The sequence below is a fragment of the Mycotypha africana genome (assembly GCF_025528875.1).
Source record: "Mycotypha africana strain NRRL 2978 chromosome Unknown BDF20scaffold_5, whole genome shotgun sequence".
Lineage (NCBI taxonomy): Eukaryota > Fungi > Mucoromycota > Mucoromycetes > Mucorales > Mycotyphaceae > Mycotypha > Mycotypha africana.
This window is the reverse complement of record NW_026515729.1, coordinates 695,683-715,487: the sequence shown is the minus strand read 5'-3', so window position 1 is coordinate 715,487 and position 19,805 is coordinate 695,683. Positions and strand designations below refer to the sequence as shown.

Sequence of the window (19,805 nt, the reverse complement as noted above, 5' to 3'; positions counted from 1 at the left end):
ATTTCTTTTAATCGCAAATTCAGAGTGTTTAAATTGTATTTCAGACAGGTTTGTAACTATGTATATTACGCAATACAGCTAAGCATCAAGTTCCATACTATCCTCAGTTAATCAGTCAGATTCAGCTTCTATATCATCCTCTGTATCTATTTTATTCTCGTCATTGTTCGCTTGAGGCTTGTTAGTCAGATTTTCAAGGAACCAGTGTTGATATGTTTTGGCGTGGTGCATTGAAGACCTTTGAGCATGGCATTCCTTTCCATACTTGCATCTGGACCTCAAACGAAGGTATTCTATCAAAACAATATGTATCCTTGCATTAATGAATTTACAAGAAATAGCGACCATTATTAAGCACTTACGAGGTATATGGCCTGCACTATCGCTAATGCTCTCCATTCGTTTAACTAAAATCAATGATGTGATGTGGTTTGCGCATTTCTTGCATACGTGAGCATCAGTGGTTAAACCCAAAGGGACATCCCATCTTTCTTCTACTCAATAACAATAATAATCAGTGAAGCCTTCTCCTTCTTTCCGGTCCAGTTGAGATACTTACTGTAATATCCCATGTTAACAAAACTACCCAAGTCGTTATCAAAAACCTGCTTGATAGTCTTATTCGAATGAGTCAAGTATGCCTTCAATACTACCGCTTCAAACGCGTTAAACTCCTCAAATTTGTAGTCTTTTAATTCATGACTGTGAAGAGGACTCAAGGATTTACTGTCGTTGGAGCTTCCACAAAGATGACAGATATCGGACTTCTTCAGGATCAACAGGTACCGAATCTTCACTCTATCGGAAGTGTAGACGGCATATTCATTGTGATAAAGGTAAGGAATTCTTGGCTTGTTCTTTCCATTACCAGTGTCATCAGGTAGATACGGTACACATGGGCCTATAGGAATACACATCTGCAAAAAGTTTGGAACATTTAGTCTGGCTTTTTTTTTCCAGCAAAAAAGAACATAATTGTAAATCTAACACTTACGCCTGTTTGATCGTATATAGCGTTTCTGGGATCAGGAACATGTTTACCTTGTCCAAGAACAGAGTCATATTGCTCACAATTTTCGATACACTGATTGATATACAGCCCTTGCCGGCTGCCGAGTGCAACTTCACAAAGTAATAATATTCTATAGTCTGCATATCCACTTTTGCTACCACTATAATCAGTGGAGTAATTTAGTGATTTTGCGAATGTATCTGCAAAATAAACACCGTTGCCTAGCATAGCTCCCTGAATAGTAGAATAATTTTTTTTTTAAAAAAAGGACACGTCAATAAAGGTTGCAAATGCTTCCCAAAAGACGACAATTATTTTCAAAAATACCTACATTCGTGGTTGTTGTTGTCCTTGGACTGATACGAAGCCCTTGTTTGAGAATACCCATAAAATTACCAATGCATGAACCATGCCACAAAAGTTTACGATTTGCTTCACTCTCAAATGGTCGAAAACGCGCTTCTTCATCAGCACGATCGACTCCAAGAAGATGAATCAACTCGTAGTGGTCTGAAGCCGCTGTAGATTCCATGTAATATTTTACCATCTGATATTCAGCTTGCTCGTTGTTTATGTTTCGAACTGGTCTGAGGGCGCAATTCAAGGCGCGATACGCGTAGTCAAGAGGGTTGATGGTTTCCATACGATGTTTTGCTGCCAGAATAACATTTGCCGCAAAGCCAACGTAACTTATATCATCGATTCTAGAAAGTTGCGCTCGAATGCTTTGTCTCCTTTGGTCGTACAGTGATAATACATTACTGCCGTTGTTTATACCAGCATGTGGAATGAGTTGAGAATACTTAATACAATTTTGTGCTATTCTGAATGCATATTCTATTTATTTAGTGATGGTTAGCAAAACAAATTTTTATTGCCAATAATGATTTCCTCTTTACCTTTCGACAGGGAAATACTAGTCCTGTCACTATATTTGACGCGAGCAACTTCATACTTATCTATCAATTTGACAGTTTCTTGAAGAAGCTTACGCGCTTGCTCAATCCTAGCTTGAGGGATCTGTCCTAGAGGCATATCAACCTTTGTATCCAGATAAACCTCTGATAAATAACCGTAATTACAGATAAGTTTCATAAGGTTCAGTATTTCAATTGGCAACGACGTGGTGATGCCTGAAGTTAAAAAGTCAAAGTTTTCCAGTAATGTATCCTTTGGATAGTGGTAAGTTTTCAAGATTTCATAACGGCCAGGTTTGATTTCGAACGCTGTTTGATGATTTCCCCACGAATTACCGGTTTTGGATTTGAAGATGGCCTTGAACTCGCAAACAGCTTCTTCTTTCGTCAAATAAGGTGCTTTTTGATTTTGTCCTTCTTGACCAAATGGACCCCAGCGAGTCCATACGACATACACATCCAGTACAGTATTATAAATAATACTCAATTTATAAAACCTATAATTTATTGGCAATGAGTGAGTAGAGACCTTTATGAAGGGGCTCCGGTAGCATGAACTGTGCTTCTTCTTTTTTTATACTTACGTAGTATCTGTATAAGAGCCCCAAGAATTCAACTCAACTTTCATTAGCATAATATCATAAGGGCATTCATTCTCCTGATCCAAAAGCACAACACCCGCCACTTGTAAATTCGAGTAAGGGTCCACCTCTATCAATGTTGATTTTGCAGAATCTCCATTATAATGTTTTTTCTTTTTCTTCGTAACAATTTTTCTCAGTTTTTCCCGCTCATTATTAGCATCTTCATCTATTTGTGCACTGGTGATGAATCCAGTAGTAATTTCATTTTTCGCTTCAGGCGAGTGCGTTACAACATCATTATTCAGTTGTAAATCACGCAACTGTGGACGAATATCCACAAAGAACTTGTAAAACTTTTGATAATTGTATCGATATGCGTAGTCTAACGGACAGAGACCTATCAGCAAAATAACACTATTTTGTGAGTCTAACGTATAGCTAGTCTTAAAAGTATATCAACAAGGTACCATTTTGATTCTTCATCGTTAAGAGTATTCCCAGTATATCAAACGATATGTAATGCTGGACAATTGATGTCATCAAGTCCATGTTAATACGAGAATAACCAGATGTACCTCCAATCAAGTAGTAAATGACATTATTATTGTCTTCATCTTGCCACAGCCAGTTGATTGTTCTTTTTGATTTCTCGAGGACTAAAGTAATAATGTCCATATTGTTTTGCAGCAAAGCGTGCAGAAAAGCGGGCAATTCGTGTCCCAAAGGGTTGAAACCTGGATAAGCAATCAAACTGCAAGTAGTATGGCCAAAACTCTGAGCATTAACATCGGCACCATGTGAAAGTAAAAACTATATTTTTCAGGTAAGTATACAATTGAAAGTTTTCAAAAATTTTGTTTATTTCATATAGATCTACAGGGAATTTACCTCTGTCAGCAATCTATTTTCAGTTCGAATAGTGAACTCTAGCGGAGTCATTCCTGTCAGTTTATCGATATGGTTCACTTTCAAAGGTATACTGGACAATGAAGGATTTAATCGTAAAATTTTGGTAAAAACCTTGCTGTTGATTCTGAAGAGCCTGGCTTTGTGGTGAATGGGGGTTTGTGCAGCTGGTGGCTGCAGACTTCCGAATATGAACGTATACAGGATTGAACGGTCTGTGTTAACGTCAATGTCGTTAAGAGCTACACCATAATCCAATAATAGCTATTGTCGGAATAACAACCTTATCAAACCAATTCGAGAAACACTTATGATATCAAAACGCATACCTCTTGATTTTCCACGAAATCCAGCCTGGCATTGAAAATAAAACACGAGTCGCTATTTTCACGCTCTGCTTCGAGTCCGCGAACATTTGGATTAGCACCAGCTTCAAGTAAGGTCTAGATGTAATTATATCATTAGTTGCTGTCCGTAAAGGGAATGACAAGATGTAAGTATTATACCTTCAGAAAAAGTTGCTTTTCCCAAACCGTTGAAATGAAAATAGGATGAACTAAGGCCTGGTATTTTACACCGTTGTCATCTTTGCGCTCAATATAACTTGACGTATTGACATCACAACCAAATTTGATGAGCAGCTGAAGCATATCAATATTTTCTTTCAGACAAGCTACCATAACAGAATTTGACCATCCATTAAAACTATCTCCGTCATCCGATGCCGCTCCATGCTCAAGAAGCAGCCTCATAATACCTAATTGAGAGTCTTCAGCTGCTTTCAAAAGGGCCGATTTATGTTTGCCATTATTTTGCCTCGTAACAACAGCGCCAGCTTCCAAAAGTATCTATTACAGAATGTTAGTAGGCGATCAAATGTTATTTCAAGAAAAATTGCGCAAGCTATATACCTTGACACATTTCAAACTTCCCGATTCGACTGCGTACTCTAATTCAGTGAGATTATCTTCATCAACACTGTTAACATTTGTTCCCATGCTTAAAAGTTGTAGTAGCAGCGTATTTTGTCCATGCATTGCTGCATAGTGCACAGGAGTTCTTCCATAAACATCTTTGCTTACAGGTAGGGACGAGTCAGACATCAGTGGCATGATAGACTTGAGGTACTCATCCCAAACCTCGCTGTAATAAAGGAAAAATAACAATAAGTAACGTGGCATCTTTGCTTGTCAAAATTTTTAACCAGATTACCTATCAAAAGGTTTGAAATTAGCTAGAACATGCCAAAGGTTATGGTGCTTCTCTTTAATTAGCGCAGAAGAGAGGATTTGTCTATCAGCTGATTGTATAAGCGTTTCAGCCATGTGAAATTTTCCTGGAATAAAAGAAATGTGTCCTTGGGTGTTATACAATAAAGTCATTTTTCAGAGTTATATATATCTTACCATTAATCAACGCATCTTGCACAAATGCTACAGATGGAATATTAGATGGTATGATCAGGCATTCAATTTGCTCGTAGTATTTTAAAGACTTACGTAAAATGGGGTAAGCCTTATTCATGATCAAATAAGCAATGTTGACAATGGATCTCGATAGCGCAAAATCCAAAGTTGAAGTCTGTGAAAGATCTTTTAAGGTAATCTTATCGAATGCAGATGCACCATTGCTACAAAGCATCATGGAATAGTCCACATGGTTATTCAAAAGAGCCAATTGTAACGGTCCATTCTATAATTTTTGTTTTAGCAGCTCTCGAAATAAATATCAGACTAGCGTCAAGAATACTTACTTTGTCCTCGTCCAGCGTATTAATATTAATACCTTTCTGTATAAGTAGAGTGGTACAGCTGTAAGCACCAACGCATGCTGCATAATGTATAGGTGTTCTTCCAAAGATATCTTCAGCTTCATAATTAAGATCAATGCAGTTCAACAAATACTGTAGAATGTCTATGGGATCGAACCTCTGAAATGTATCATCTTCCTTCTCCCAGTAACAGTCGACATAATTTTTCAATAACTGATTTTCCTCTTTGTTAAGCATAACCTTGTTCACAGTCTGCATTTGTGTACCATCCTCACTTTTCAGATGCTCATTTATATGTTTTTTTGCCGCTTCAATAAGCCATGTGTCGGGTACATTTTCAGTATATATTTGATCATTCAAAGTGTATTTGGAGATGTAATTTTCCAGCATCTTTTTTTTGTTCTTTTCTAACTCTAGATCATTACGAAGCTGTTCGACTTTTGGAAGTAACAACACTGTCTTAGTTGTACGTGGAATATAGTTCTTCTTTATGAATGCATAGTGAAGAGGAGTGCGGCCTGCATATAAAATAGATGGAATAGGTTATTTAAAGCAGCTACTGGAAGTGTAAAAGTTTATAGTTAGACTTACCTAGGAAGTCAGCTGCATTTATGTTTGCGCCAGCATCAATCAGACTACGTTCAATGCGAAAAGACCGATTGTTTTGGTTCAGGGCTCTTTCGACAGTTAAATGTAATGCTGTTTGGCCTTTTATATTTGAGCGGTTGCAGTCAGCGGAATACTCCAGTAACGCATCAACCATTCGAAACTGATTATGCAATACAGAATGATGCAAAGATGTGTTTTCATCCAAATCAGTCAAAGTCACATCCGCTCCACATCTCAGTAGAGACTTAAGAATTTGTAACTTTCCACTCTTGACGGCTTCATTTAAAGGAACAGATTGAGGTTGGCAGAAGTTTGGATCAGCTCCCATAGATAATAATTGCTCAACGACGTCGGCATTTCCATGTTTACAAGCATAGGATAGTGGGGTGCTTCCATATTTATCGAAAATATTAGTATCAAACACAATAGATGCTGATTTCAAACCCTCAAGGTATGTTTTAAGGGTATCACGTTGATCAAAACGACAAGCCAACGTTAATGCCGTTTCGAGTTCTAGGTAATATAACGTTAAAAAGTGAATTCAGAATCGATGTTTTGATGAGTACTATAAACTATATCTCAGGTATTAGAAAGTACTTACCCCGATTTTGATAATTATGTTTGATATTGATAACTGATGTTCGAATTGCGGTTTTTATCAAATGATGGCAATTGAGCTTAATGAGTTTGAAAAAAACGGTATCTGTATTATTGTACTGCATGTTGACATCGGCTTCATTCTCTAAAAGCAGTTCAACGGTTGTCGTGTCTGCTTTAAAAGAGCTTTTAAACTTGACTTCAAATGCATCTACGGCGGCCATTAGAGCTGTGTGACCTAGATCATCTTGTGAATTAATACTCTCGTTCTGTAAAGGCTTGACATAACACATCTGTCGAAGAATATCCGTGTATAAGTTTGACGATGCTATCATCACCGGTGTTTTGCCTTTTTCACCGGTAGCATAAGGGGAAGCACCATAATCAAGAAGTATTTTGATAGTCCTGTTAAGAAGCATACAGAAATCAGGCTTGACGATATCAAACTTTTTGTTGATATACTCCAAAGTTTCTAATTTGTCATTTGGAAGCTCTTGTCTCTCATCTGTCTTTTGATGACAAGCCAAATTCATTGGTGTGTCACCTAATCGTCCTCTTATGTTGATCCTTGTATTTGCGTGTGCACCATACTTCAATAGAAGCTCTACTAATTCGGGGCATTGTGATTGACATGCTAGAAAAGTCAATAGGATTAATTTGTGCCATTGCATTTGAAGAATAAGATAAACGTACCCAAATGAAGCGCAGTGTATCCTGTATAGCGTGGATACTGCAGAATTTTTGAAACAACTTCCTTTTTTCTATCAAAGTCTTTCGGTAATATCACTTGAAGATCTGGATTTGGCTTGGTTAGCTTGATGAAGCTCTCCATTATCGAAATCTATTTAAAAATGTATGAGTGTTAGGTCTGTAATATATATATATGAATGCTAAGCTGAACCTCAACTTTTACTCACATAGAACTCAAATTGAAGAGTCAGATCCACTGTAAGCTGCTTCGTGTGCTTCAAAAAATTGTTGCTAACTACCCATGAGTCTGTTACACTTGATCTTGTGGAACCAAAAGCTGAAGTTTTTGTATTTTCCACTGCGGCGCATGAGATAAGCTTTTTTTCCTTAGTAACCGCCTTTTTCTGTAAATCAATTGCGGTTAATACTGAAAGCAGTAAAGGTGTGTAGCCATTGTCATTGACCGCATTAATCTGGTTTTAAAAGAGGTTCAAAAGGTTATACCGTGAGGGGTAAACAGTTTTCGCATCAGTCAAAAACACTTACATGGTCATTGCTGTCAAAATCGATGATCAATAGCGGAGGACTTAACGCATTTTCAATAGATCGCCATATCCTTTTAGTAACATCAATAAACCTCGTTTTTACAATGGAATCGAATTCCTGAGGAGCTCTTAGCGAGTTCACAAATGCAACCAACTTTCCAAAATAGTGATAAAAGTTATTGCCTTTTACATCGGTACTACTGTCCAAAAAATTGTAGCCTGCTTCTAGAAAAGTGGCCACCAACAAATGATGATTGTTCGCCATTGCACATATAAATGGTGTTTCATTCTGTCGATTTCTAAGATACATATCAGCCTTGGACTTCAGCAACATTTTGGCAATTTCTATTTGATATTCAATTCCGCAAATGTCATCGAGGGTCTTTACTGTGGCTTCTTGGCCGATATTTTGGTATCCTTCTAATTTTGTGGGATAAATAGAAAACCAGCCCTTGGGTTGCAGTAATACATAAGATTCATCCATAGCCAACAGATGTAGCGATGAGTTTCCTATTGTTTAACATAACTGAGTAAATTAAGCGACTTTAAAGTCAATGACACAATCACTTACCGTAGATGTCTTGGCTGTTGGCATCAGCATTCATTGATAACAACAATGCAGCTTTGTTAAGGTTAATAGCTATTTCAGACTCTGACCTTACTGATTCTTGAATACAATGTTGTAGCATTGTGCGCCCGTCTTGATCTTTGAAGTTGACATTAATAGGATGCTCTGATAAATTTAGAAGGTATCTAACTACTGCTACATGACCCTTCATATTTGCTACTGAGCAAGGCGTACTTCTCCAAACATTATTGACTGTGGGATCTGCTTGACCATAAGTCAAAAGTAGATGAAGAATTTCAATATATCCGAAGGCAGCAGCATAATGAGCTGGTCTATTAAGTGAGGTATCCCCCATATTTGCATCCACACCTTCTGCCAAGAGATAACGTACTACGTGTAATTGCCCATAAATGCATGCTAGATGTAGTGCGTTTCTCCCATACTTGTCACCTTTTTCTGGATCAGCTTTGCCTTCTTCAATAAGAACACGAACACAGTCAAGGTAACCGTTCCTTGAAGCATAATGAAGTGGCGTTTGCTTGTCTAACTTTTCGGCAATATCAATTGGCGCACCATAGTTAACTAATATTTTGCAAGTTTCTGCATGCCCGTAGTAAGCGCCGTAGTGTAAAGCGGTTCGTTTATTCCTTAAGAGCGTCTGGAATACTGATGATGATATTTCACTACCATCTTCAGTATTTTTTAAGTGTTTAATGATTAGCTCTACATTATGGCTACGTCCCATTCGAGCTGCTTGTATGAATGGGGTCATTTTGTATTTATCGTGCTGTTGGATATTGAAGTCGACAGAAATCAAATACTCCAAGCAGGCAGAATTCTCACTCACAGCGGCGTAAAAAGCAACGGTTCTGCCTATTGAATCGGTTTGTAAACGCTCAGCTGCATCTAGGGCTTCGTAAAATGTCTGCAAATGTATAGAAGATGGATGAATAGCAGAACAGTGATAGGGTGTAAGATTGCATGCATCAAAAGCCATTTTCAATATCTGCGAGCGTTTGTAACTACTTAATTCTTGGGCAATGTGGTTCTGAATTTTCAATGGTTTAAGTTTAACTGACATTGCTTATATGAGTGAACATATTAAAATCAATTCTCACAAACCTTCAAAAGCTCATTGTGTAAATGGTTAAAAGTTTGGCGACCTGTATTTTGCTGCATCTGCTCTAATATCTTTGTGGATAACAACCGATTACCCGAGCTCACCGCGAAGTACAGTGAAAGTGAATCACTTGTGATACAGTTCACATACAGGTCACTTACACCCATTACCTGAAATATATCTTTACTGATAACAGGCATAAAAGAGCGTAGTTTACATTTGTATAAAATATCCTCAACAACCATGTAGCTTCTGGAGTTTGCTGCTCCTTTGTAGAATGCTGAATTTCCCAACCTGTTGCCTCGCAGCTCTTGAACATTTCTAACAAGAATAAAAATATAGTGGCGTCAATACAAGAGAAGTACTATAAAAATACTTCAGCCGGATTTCGATGTATACCTAAAAGACCGATGCGAGTAAATACTTCCTCTATTGTTATGGCCTGTATTCTCTGTATAAGTCGTATATTTAGTTGGAACTAATGGTCGGCATGTCTTCGCTGCCTTTAAGTCTGATTTGGCCTGGCTGATAATCTCCACAAATTCTGGTTTGTTGAGAGTAATTGCATAGCTCACTAAGTCGAGCCCATTCGGGGCATCTTCATTTGTGTAGTGCGGGATACTGCTAATATTGTTAAAAGCGGTTTTAAAACCCTCTAAATCATCTCTTTCCAGACAGTTTCTGTATATGCCAGATGAACATGTAAGGCAGCAATCACTTTTATAGGTGTGATTTAGTTCGGTTAGAATATGATCTGCATTCAAAGTTGCTCGGTCCATTAATCTTTTTGCTTTCTTTTCAGCTTGTTCTTCATTATTTATCTGCTTTTTTGTTTTTTTTCTCACACCATTAGCACGCGTTCTGGTAGTAAGGTGCATAACAGTATCCTGTGATCTGCCTAGCTTCCGTTTTTTAGAATGTAGCTCATAAACATCCTCTGTCGCATTAACTGAGTCCTGCTGTTTCAGTGCTAATAGTGCTCTGATCTTGGCTAATCTGGTTAACTTAGGTCGGGATGTTGATGTCCCCAAACGCGGTTGTTCAGCTTGATTCCTCGTTTTATCCATTTGAATTATGGTGTAAGCTGAATCATTTTCAACATTTTCGTGATAATTGTTTAGAATATCCAAATTGTCGATTTCATCTTCAGACTCCCAGCTCTCAGTTTCTCTTCCTTCGCGTTGAACAAGATAAACAATCTTCCCCTATTATTCAAAACAAATTCTGTTTCTTAGCATTGATTTTCATTGTAACGTAAAAGAATCAATTAATCAACCAATTAGTTTGTACGTACAGGTAACTTTCTGAAGTTTCGAATGGCTATTATGTTTCCTGGCTGTTTTTTTGATATGTTATGTCTTTGAGAGTGTGGCCTCTTAGTGACCCTCTCGATTGAAGATTGATTTTCCAAACTTCTTGTCATATGCTTCTCATGATAAAGGAGAATTATATGTTTGATTAAGATGGTTAGTTGACGAGGTAAAGACTGTTATATACATACATTTTTGTTTCGTTTCAATGCAAAAGTTGAGTTAGTTATTCAATAGATGTGGATAGTCAATTTTTGTTTTCTTTTGACTTTGCTTTTTTATTGGTTTCTCTGCAAAAGTAGCTGAAAAAAAATGCGACCTTTTATACAAAATTCCTGTTCACAGATTTAATCCTATAAAATATAGCATGTTGTCTAGCTGCGGCATATTTTTATTGTGCATGGTGATACTAGTTGCCATAGAAACGGCATAAGATTGAGAAATTCCTTGAGGTGGAGTTAAGAAATTAAAAGGGGAATCAGGAGAGCGCTTATATGTGTAGTAGCTCGGTCCGCACCCGTAATAATATGTCGATGCAAAGCATACCGAAAGCCGATGGCTTTCAATCACAGGTATAATTTATAAATAGCAAGCTTCGGTAATGAGGGTATTTAAAAACGATAAAAGGAAAATGCTTAATCAATCAGCAGCATAATAATGTTAATGAAGGTAGAAAATAAATAAGAAGTAAGGCCGTATAAAATACAGCTACAACCATGCTTGTTTGGTATTAAGTTCTTCATTGCTGTTGCATTTCAGTCTATAATGACAGAAGAGGCTGAAGGTGCAGTTGTTTTTGGCTTCTTTTTCACATGGAAAGTATTTGAGCCTTTGGCTGCTGCCTATTAAAACAAGAAAGAGCCAATGCATATAAATTAACAGAAAAGTGGATGTATGCACAAGGTATTAACAGCTAACAAACTTACAACTTCATCCAATACGGATTTGATTTCATTCTTTTTACGTTTTAACCCAACTTGACATTCTTCAACTGAGACAGGCTATGAAAAACTTTTAATGTCTCATTTGATGGAATGGCAAATAGTAAAACGATCTTACTTGATACATGAGAATTCTTGTCCATATATCTTTGTTTGATTTCAAATGTTGTATAATCTCTTCTCTGACATCAGGATCCACTTTCGTATTATTGTTGTTCCTAACATTATTGTCGCTGGTGATTGATCCGCCGATGTTGATCAAATCAATGACTTCCTCTTCCTCCTCAGACTCTTCGACTTGAACTTGCTGTTGTTCAGAGCTTTGTTGAGTTTTTTTATAACGATTATCATCCGTAATACTATGACTACTACCGCCGGTATTATTACTTGTGCCCTCATTGTTTTTGTTTTTCTTGCTTATTTTGTTCATTTGCTTCATTTGGTGTAGCGTTTTAAATATCTTCTTCAATTCTTCAATCATTTTTGTTCGATTATTGCTCGTTTTGAAGCCATAGCTCTTCAATTTGGCTTTCAATTCTGGTGTCGATAAAATATCGTAATCAGGCAATTCTATAGTCGAAATGGCTCCTTCTTCTTCTGTCATTACTTTTTGTTCAATAACCACTTCCTCGTCAATGCTTGCTTCCGTTTCCTCTACCTCTATTTGTGATGAAGCTAAATCTTTTTGAGAAAAGAGCGATGTTGACGATGGTAGATTGGTTTGTGAACGTGAATGCTCAAATTGAGATGAAAAGAACGAACGCTGCTGTAGTTGTGACGACCGGAGTGGTGAATATGCAGAGTGCAACCCTAAACTCAAAATATGTGGATCAAAGCTACCGTTGCTCATAGGTCGATTATCCGCATCCGAGGAGGATAATATAACAATCTCATTATTAGCAGTGGCGTTTACTGAGGTAAATAGATTATTTGTTGTTCGATCCCCCTCCAAAGTGGACAGCAAATCATCCGCTGTTGGCTGTCGCGACTGTGAAAGGGAGGGTATATGTGACTATAAGAGTCCCAAAAAATGAATGAATAAAATTACTTTCGTCAGCCACTTAAAGAAAATCAACAAATTACCTCGTATATAATGCACAGTAAGGGTAGTAATCTGGCATATCGGACATCCGTGAATACAATCTTTTGTAGATCAATAGGTTTTTCTTGATTCACTTGACTCGAAATCATGTCAAACGTCTGTTTAGATACGTCATTTAAGCAAGCTGAAATAAACTTAAGCTCTCTGGGTAAATGTAAAGCCAAATTGCCATCATTGCTGCTTCCTTGTGTTTGCTGCAACTGTTGCTGTTCCCTCTGATTGGATATTGTTACTACTTCCTTCATGCCCTCTAAAGTATACTTAGCTAACAGACTATGTAAAGTATCAAGTATTTCCTCAGCTACACTTCGTTGTTCAGCTAATTGGGCTGCATATCCTACAAGTCGTTGAATCATTTCCTTATCATCCTTGCTGTAGCTGTTATTATCATTGCTCAATGCGTCGGGTAACAAAGTATCTTTCAAGACACTGTTACCTAGTATAACTGACAAACAGAAGTAAACATTGGGAGATACGTCTTGATTGACACATTTATCTTCTGAGGGTTTCTCCAGATCGGTGATACCACAAATAGGACAAAGGTCGTTATCAAAATCATAATCGCCATATAATTGCAAGCGATCGGGCGAAGAAGGTGCTGTTGTTGTTACTGCTGGTTCTGGTGGCTGTAAACCAAAAAGCTCCAACGCCTCTTGTTCAATCGTATTTTGACGTGTGTTTTCCAGTCTCTCAGGATTAAATAAAGGCAGAGGTCTCAAATTCATTTGAAAGCTAGATCTAAAGGGATCTCCCTCTGAATAGCGTTGAGAAAGTGCAGACAAATTTTGCTGCATTGGCGAAATGGTGCTATTTTTGAAATGGGCATGAAATTCGATCTCCTTCTCTCAGGAGGTGTTGATTCTTTGACGAATGGATTGTCAAACTATGTTCTTTAAAGTAGTCAGCTTTGCATAGTTCAATGTCTAAGTGGTGTCGAAGGTGCAAAACTGTAGCATAAGTATATATTTGATTGTTATGTTCTATCTTCTGATGCTTTTAATATTTAATAAAGCCTTCATTTGATGGCAATTATGCACGAAAAGCGGGACCTGTAAAAAATATAGAGCGGTGAATAAGTAAAAGATCAGTTTTGCAGACAGTTTCGCGTGAGTTAGAGCTCAAGTATATCCGTTCTTCCCTTTCACTTAGAGAATCTCTGCAAATCAATCTGCAAAATAGCAATGGAAATAACCAGACAAGAGTTTTTGCAAAAGCTGCCACAAGTTGAGAGAGCCATTAAAGAGTGTGACATAATCGCCATCGATACCGAATTATCAGGTAAACCGATTGAAAAGTCGTTCTCCCGTTCAAAATCGAACATTGTACATCAGCTTTATGCTTTTAAAGCTGACTATGCTTGGTAAAACGTGAGCTTTACAACGTGACTGAATGGTGTTGCCAATTTCACTATTTTAGGGCTCCATCGTCCTCCTACCCCTATTCGACTTTATTCTATGAAGGACCGCTATGAAGAATATAAAGAGGCTACAAAACGCTTTTTGATCATCCAGTTCGGTCTCTGTACTTTCACGTGGGATGCAGCGTCCAACCGCTATATCGCCAAACCTTTCAATTCCTATATCTTCCCAACTAGTATCACAGGTCAAATCAATTCCAATCGTGTTTTCATGACACAAGCACAAGCTTTTGATTTTCTAACAAAGCAAGCCTTTGACTTTAATAAGTGGGTCTATCAAGGTATACCTTATTTAAGCAAGGATGAAGAAAAAGTGTTGGTTGCTGAAGCGAGTAAGAAGCTGAGGGATGATATGCCGGATATTCAAATTGATGAAAAGGAAATGGAATTTGTTGAGAGCGTTAGACAGAGAGTACGAGCATTTTTAGAAGACAACGTACAAGATGACGACATGTCTGATTCTCCGGTAGCTACCGAAGAAAATAATAAGGATGACAGTAACAGTAACAATGTAAAAACGTCAGAAAATAAAAACGGTATCAATATAGTGACAAAAAATGCTTATCAACGGAGACTCGTATATCAAGAAGTGCGAAAGTAACAGCAAAAAGGATGAAAGAAAGTTCATAGTTATTTAATAGTTATGTTAACATGTCATGTCGTTACAGATATGAAGGACTGTCTCCAATCGGTAAACAGGGTTTTATTCGTGTCCTCAAATTAACCAAAGCGCAGGAAGCGAACAGAAAACGCGAAAAGTTGGAGAAATTTGAGAAAGACTGCACATACGCCGTTGGCTTCAGGAAAATTATTGATATGATCATTGAATCTCGCAAGCCATTGATTGGGCACAATATGCTGCTGGATATATGTCATATGATAGCCCAGTTCGTTGAACCATTACCTGATACCTTACATGACTTCAAAACTCTGGTTCACCGACTATTCCCAAAGTAATGCTTGCATAAGATATCTTATATATCCATTCTATTGAGCACACATGTAATAATTGAACATTTTTTAACAGTATGATAGATACCAAGTACATGTGCATGTCGCAACGCGAATTGAGAGTAAGTATGGTAACAAAGTCTTTCCTCAAAACCACAGAACCTTAATTTTTATTTGTTTTTTGCAGTCTATATTTGTAGATGGTACTGGAACAGGAACAATGCTAGAAACGCTTTTTTTCGAAACTAAAAAGGGTGCTTTTCAAAATCCGTATGTTGATGTTCACGCAGAGTTTCCACGCTACTTAACAGAAATGGCCCATGAGGCAGGTTATGATGCATATATGACAGGTTTTGTATTTTTAAAATTGTTGGGTTTTTTGGATAAAGCACGTCATCCGCGAAAATACGAAATACATGCAGCTGCTAAGAAGACTGAAGAGGAAAGAAGAGAGAAGGAGAGGTTAAAAGCCGCAGAGCAACGAGTAGATGCTGATGGCTGGGATATTAGTGATGAAGACAATGCAGACGATCATGGTTGGAATGAAGAAGAGGATAGCGACGTCTTTGATTACGGATCTGTCCGACTTAATCTAACCGATATATACAAAGATAGCATCCTGTCCGATATCACGAATAAGGCTGCTTTAGTCAGAACGGCATATGAATATTTCGATTTTGCTGGCTCAGAACACATATCCCCGAATGTCGATGCTCTGTACATTATCAAAAAGAAAGAAGGCGCGCCTTTCAATGAAGAAATATTATCGGCGCTTTTTTCAAAATATGGTAAACACATTATTGAAGTAAACGATCACAATTCAGCATTTGTTGTGTTTGAAAGATTACAAGACAAAATAGAAACCATTACAATACAAAGTGAAGATTTTACAATTACATCTTTGTCGACTTATCTGGCAACAATAAAAGATGCGAGTACCGACCAATAACGTTTTATACATTCATTCTCTTTGCAGTTCTAGAAATAAAGTACGATTTATAGTATATCAACACTTTCATTTTACATTATGTATGGGAGTAGTTGCTTTAAAAGAAATGCTATCCTACGTTCCAAAAATGTAGGTCTTAAAAACGCAGTATATTATGGGCATCTAAGATCATAACTATACCATAAGTGTGATAATCAATAACGAAAGGGCAACGAAAATAACTTGATTGATGTAGTGTAAATTATTGTTTACATATGCTTACAACTGGAAATGGGTGATTATTGTCCAGTTTTTTTTATTTCACTGGCTTCAAACAGGCCTATAAAATTGTATTAAGTCTGAAACTAAGCAGCTTTATAGTATACTGTAGTTTTGAATCGTGAGCATTATAAGCGGTAAAATATACAAAAAGTATGCTCACAAATATGGATACGAAAAGGGGAATACTGCAGAGCTTTATATGTTAATAGTAAAAGTAATACAGAGTATAAAATAAGAAATATGGGAATTTTTGCTCAACACCATCCAAATGGAAGACTTTTGAACCATTTTTACTCCTAATGCCCCCACTAATGTCATCACCACTAAATTACTATGTAAAACTATCACCATTTAGTGCCTGCTGTCGATTTTCTGATGTCATCATTGCAGAGCGAACAGCTTCGTCAGCACTCCAATGGAAAAAAGGGTATATGTCTTTGGGTAATGGTATTCCTTCTAAAGAAGTGATAGATGTTGCCGTTGATGGATATGGTGGATTTGGGCCTGCAGATATTTCAATAAGATTATCATGCTGCTTTTCGACTACTGACTGTTCATTTTCAACATGTTCAATATGGAACCTATTCTTATCTTTGCTGTCGTCATGACTACTGCCTCCATCGACGGGCGTCATTTGCGTTTCTATATCCTGATGCTGACGCTGATTTGCTGATAATTGTGGGCCATCTTTCGAAGCAGGTACCACCGGAAGCACTTCAGCACGGGTATCATCTCCTGGTCGTGGTTGTGTACCAAAGTTAGCGACAATCAAACAGCGTCGAATAGCAGGGTGCAAAATATTGACAAAATGGAACTCTACATGGTGGCCACTATAATTATTTAAAGCATTCTGTACATCAATAATTGCTTGTAAACCGCTGGAATCCATCCGATTCACACTGCTAAAATCAATAATTAGAGCATGTAGTAGAGGCAGTCTTTCTCGCGCTGCGATCACTTCTGAGGTAGCATCATCATTCCATGGTCTCTGCCCCTTTTTGATAGTTTGTCGATTGGCTGATGGGCGGCTTTGCTCTTTACAATAGCTGATGATCTTTTCCGATATAAAACTGGAGTTTGGATAGGTCAACGACTCATCAACACGGCACATAAGAATACCAGCAGGTAAAGGTTCAACAAATTTACCCAATGAAGGATGCTTTTCAGATACGTATAGATAATTTTGTATAATACTAGTAGTAAGGTTCGGCTGTGAGTTCTTCACTTTCGTCTGTTGATAATGCTCCTGTATATTCCTGATATTCTTATCGCAACTATAGTCGATGGAAGCGACGGTTGTGCTTAATGGTATACGACCCAAACTCCAAAAACGAGGACGAGCGATACGGAAAAGAAGAATAATAATTGACATAGCAACAGAAGCATAAATACCATACTCGACAGTGGTGAAGAAGGTGATGATAACTGTGACCCCAAAAATTAAGAGTTCCCATAAACTGACAGCCGCTAAGCGTTTAATGTAAGAAGGCCCAGAAACAAGCCCAGCCACAGCGTGGATAACAACAGCTGCCAGCACACTATCTGGAATGTAGTAAAATGCAGGTGTCAATGCATACAACGCCAATAGAACGACCAATGCAGAAAAAATACCAGCAATAGGAGTTTTGACACCGGACCTTGCTAAGATGGCGGTTCGTGAGAAAGAACCTGTAGATGGATATGCACCAAAAAATGAAGCAAGAATGTTTGTGATACCGATAGCAGTAATTTCTTGATTCGGATCAATTTTGTAGTCGTTAATTCTACCGAAAGACTTAGCAATGGCCACGTGCTCCAAGATAAGAATGATGACACCGGAGGGAAGCGAGCTACTGATACCTGAGATTACTGATGTACGGACAACAGGTACACCCATAGCAGTAAATCCAGGAGGCACCGTTTTCAGAATGCTAATCGGACTGGTAGATTTTCCAATATTGATTGAGAAGGCAATTAATGTTCCAAAAATAACGACAATACCATTTCTCATAATACTGATAAAGAACAAATGCATAATGTATTTCGGATACCGTTTTGTTAGCATTTGGCATGTGTAACGGACACCGTAGAGAAAGAATAAACTGATGAGTCCAAAAGCGACGTCAAGTTTCGTATGTGATAAATTTCTAAAGAAGTTGCCAAAAATCAAGTAGGAAGAGTCTTGAGTGTTAATGCCAGGAATACCAAAAAGTTTTGGCATTTGACCGATTGTAATAGTAATGGCAGAACCGCTCATAAAACCTGCTATTGCCGGAGCTGATTGATTTTTGTTTTTTTGTTATATTCATTTGTTCATATTAATATATAGATGTTATGTATTAGTTTATATAAGCTGACAAGAATACGTAAGGTTTTAAAAGTGTCATGCGGATTTTTAGCTTTTTGTTCTTTTCCTTCAGGATCTGTCTTACCTGGTATAAAATCAACAAGGATACCAAGTCGCACTAATCCGAGAAATGTAGTAATAGCACCGGTTAATAGTGAAAAAACAACAGCTATTTCCGGTCCTGTCATTGATAAGTCAGAAGAAACCATACGCGTAATCGTCTGACCCATTAGCAAGGACATAACAGCTACAAGTTTAAAGTGTGTCAATGATAAGTGGGGAGTTCAAATGACCTTACATTTCGATATCGTGCATTTGTACAGTAAATGCTTGTAATAACTTCATACAACGAACTGATCATTATTACCTGTAGGACCTATGCTAATATCTTTTGATGTCGCGAATAAGCAATATACGCATAAGCCAACAAATGCAGTACTATGAAAGCACTCAGTTATTTTTCTAAGGGAACGACTACAACGACTTTTAAAAGACACTTACTATAGTCCATATTCAGGAGGAAGTTCAGCAATTTTAGCATAACCCATACTTTGTGGGACAACAACAATACCAACAGTGATTCCAGCAATTAAATCGTGAAATAGCCACTATAAGATACAATTGCAATGAATCGATAGTTAGCAAAGTCTGTAAACTCATGTTTACGAGTAATCAAGTTATAATCTGATTAAATTATACCATCAAATTGTATCGATGTATCCAAGAAGCGATCGGAAATAGACTGAATAAATAATTCTTCGTATACGCGGGCAATTGGGAGAAAAAATAACGCAACTCGTCCTTATATGATACATTGTCATAATCTATAATGATTTCATTGCTATGCCAACCCTCATTAAAATGTAACTGGTCCTTATTTTCAATCATTTCTTTCCGAAATAATGTATGAGAAAAAAGGAAGCGAAAGGAAACGCAGTAATCAGTGCAATTAAATAAATGAAGAAATAAACATTAGTGTATGAGTGACAGAAAATTAAATTGACAGACCGGTTGCACAGTGATGTAAATGCATGCAACTAAACAATCAATTTCGTGAAAGCCAATGTGATAAACCTATATCTTAGCAGGTCGATGGCGCAATTCTCTTGCGTGCCAACAGAATAGCGTTATACGCGGAAGTTTGAAACACAGACAATAGGCATTCAGATGGTCTCCAGTTTTGATTATGGGCATAATAACATTCTAGTTATCATAACTTTTTTTCTTTT

The 19,805-nt window shown here is 37.5% G+C and overlaps 4 protein-coding genes across 4 annotated transcripts; 1 reads left to right on the top strand and 3 right to left on the bottom strand.

Moving 5' to 3' along the window:
• Positions 1–25: 25 nt before the first annotated feature.
• On the bottom strand, positions 26–11,188 carry BDF20DRAFT_491946 (ankyrin repeat-containing domain protein). The gene is made up of 26 exons (XM_053075591.1): positions 10,821–11,188; positions 10,614–10,745; positions 9,719–10,524; positions 9,322–9,640; positions 8,203–9,247; positions 7,633–8,141; positions 7,314–7,559; positions 7,090–7,237; positions 6,401–7,000; positions 5,782–6,312; positions 5,173–5,708; positions 4,919–5,111; positions 4,826–4,852; positions 4,632–4,755; positions 4,331–4,562; positions 3,926–4,267; positions 3,749–3,862; positions 3,402–3,683; positions 2,981–3,323; positions 2,514–2,910; positions 1,912–2,426; positions 1,344–1,849; positions 995–1,246; positions 560–917; positions 363–494; positions 26–293 (listed from the first exon to the last, which is right to left on the bottom strand). Exons 2-26 carry the CDS (start codon positions 10,740–10,742, stop codon positions 112–114), a joined length of 8,868 nt encoding a protein of 2,955 aa, XP_052936207.1. The 5' UTR covers positions 10,743–10,745; positions 10,821–11,188; the 3' UTR covers positions 26–111.
• Positions 11,101–13,796, bottom strand: BDF20DRAFT_490981 (uncharacterized protein). The gene is made up of 4 exons (XM_053075589.1): positions 12,654–13,796; positions 11,689–12,582; positions 11,556–11,630; positions 11,101–11,471 (listed from the first exon to the last, which is right to left on the bottom strand). Exons 1-4 carry the CDS (start codon positions 13,464–13,466, stop codon positions 11,385–11,387), a joined length of 1,869 nt encoding a protein of 622 aa, XP_052936206.1. The 5' UTR covers positions 13,467–13,796; the 3' UTR covers positions 11,101–11,384.
• Positions 13,797–13,853: 57 nt separating this feature from the next.
• Positions 13,854–15,989, top strand: BDF20DRAFT_987559 (ribonuclease H-like domain-containing protein; the record flags this gene model as incomplete). Its single annotated transcript, XM_053085243.1, has 5 exons — positions 13,854–13,950; positions 14,089–14,686; positions 14,758–15,042; positions 15,117–15,162; positions 15,228–15,989. 5 exons carry the CDS (start codon positions 13,854–13,856, stop codon positions 15,987–15,989), a joined length of 1,788 nt encoding a protein of 595 aa, XP_052936205.1.
• Positions 15,990–16,226: 237 nt separating this feature from the next.
• On the bottom strand, positions 16,227–19,785 carry BDF20DRAFT_490977 (sulfate transporter family-domain-containing protein). The gene is made up of 5 exons (XM_053075588.1): positions 19,276–19,785; positions 19,078–19,184; positions 18,944–19,014; positions 18,662–18,823; positions 16,227–18,506 (listed from the first exon to the last, which is right to left on the bottom strand). The coding sequence occupies exons 1-5, from the start codon at positions 19,462–19,464 to the stop codon at positions 16,582–16,584; spliced, it is 2,454 nt and encodes an 817-aa protein (XP_052936204.1). The 5' UTR covers positions 19,465–19,785; the 3' UTR covers positions 16,227–16,581.
• Positions 19,786–19,805: the final 20 nt, after the last annotated feature.

What these genes read in the sequence shown, in the direction of transcription:
- BDF20DRAFT_491946 (XM_053075591.1), bottom strand. Translation starts at nt 10,742, where the DNA reads ATGACAAGAAGTTTGGAAAATCAATCTTCAATCGAGAGGGTCACTAAG. An exon ending in ATTTTGACAGCAATGACCAT is followed by an intron (nt 7,560 to 7,632) that starts GTAAGTGTTTTT and finishes TTTTAAAACCAG; the next exon opens with ATTAATGCGGTCAATGACAA. An exon ending in AAAAGCAACTTTTTCTGAAG is followed by an intron (nt 3,863 to 3,925) that starts GTATAATACTTA and finishes AATTACATCTAG; the next exon opens with ACCTTACTTGAAGCTGGTGC.
- BDF20DRAFT_490981 (XM_053075589.1), bottom strand. Translation starts at nt 13,466, where the DNA reads ATGCAGCAAAATTTGTCTGCACTTTCTCAACGCTATTCAGAGGGAGAT. An exon ending in CAAGAATTCTCATGTATCAA is followed by an intron (nt 11,631 to 11,688) that starts GTAAGATCGTTT and finishes AGTTTTTCATAG; the next exon opens with CCTGTCTCAGTTGAAGAATG. An exon ending in AATCCGTATTGGATGAAGTT is followed by an intron (nt 11,472 to 11,555) that starts GTAAGTTTGTTA and finishes TTGTTTTAATAG; the next exon opens with GCAGCAGCCAAAGGCTCAAA.
- BDF20DRAFT_490977 (XM_053075588.1), bottom strand. Translation starts at nt 19,464, where the DNA reads ATGATTGAAAATAAGGACCAGTTACATTTTAATGAGGGTTGGCATAGC. An exon ending in TACATCGATACAATTTGATG is followed by an intron (nt 19,185 to 19,275) that starts GTATAATTTAAT and finishes TGTATCTTATAG; the next exon opens with TGGCTATTTCACGATTTAAT. An exon ending in CCTCCTGAATATGGACTATA is followed by an intron (nt 19,015 to 19,077) that starts GTAAGTGTCTTT and finishes GTGCTTTCATAG; the next exon opens with TACTGCATTTGTTGGCTTAT.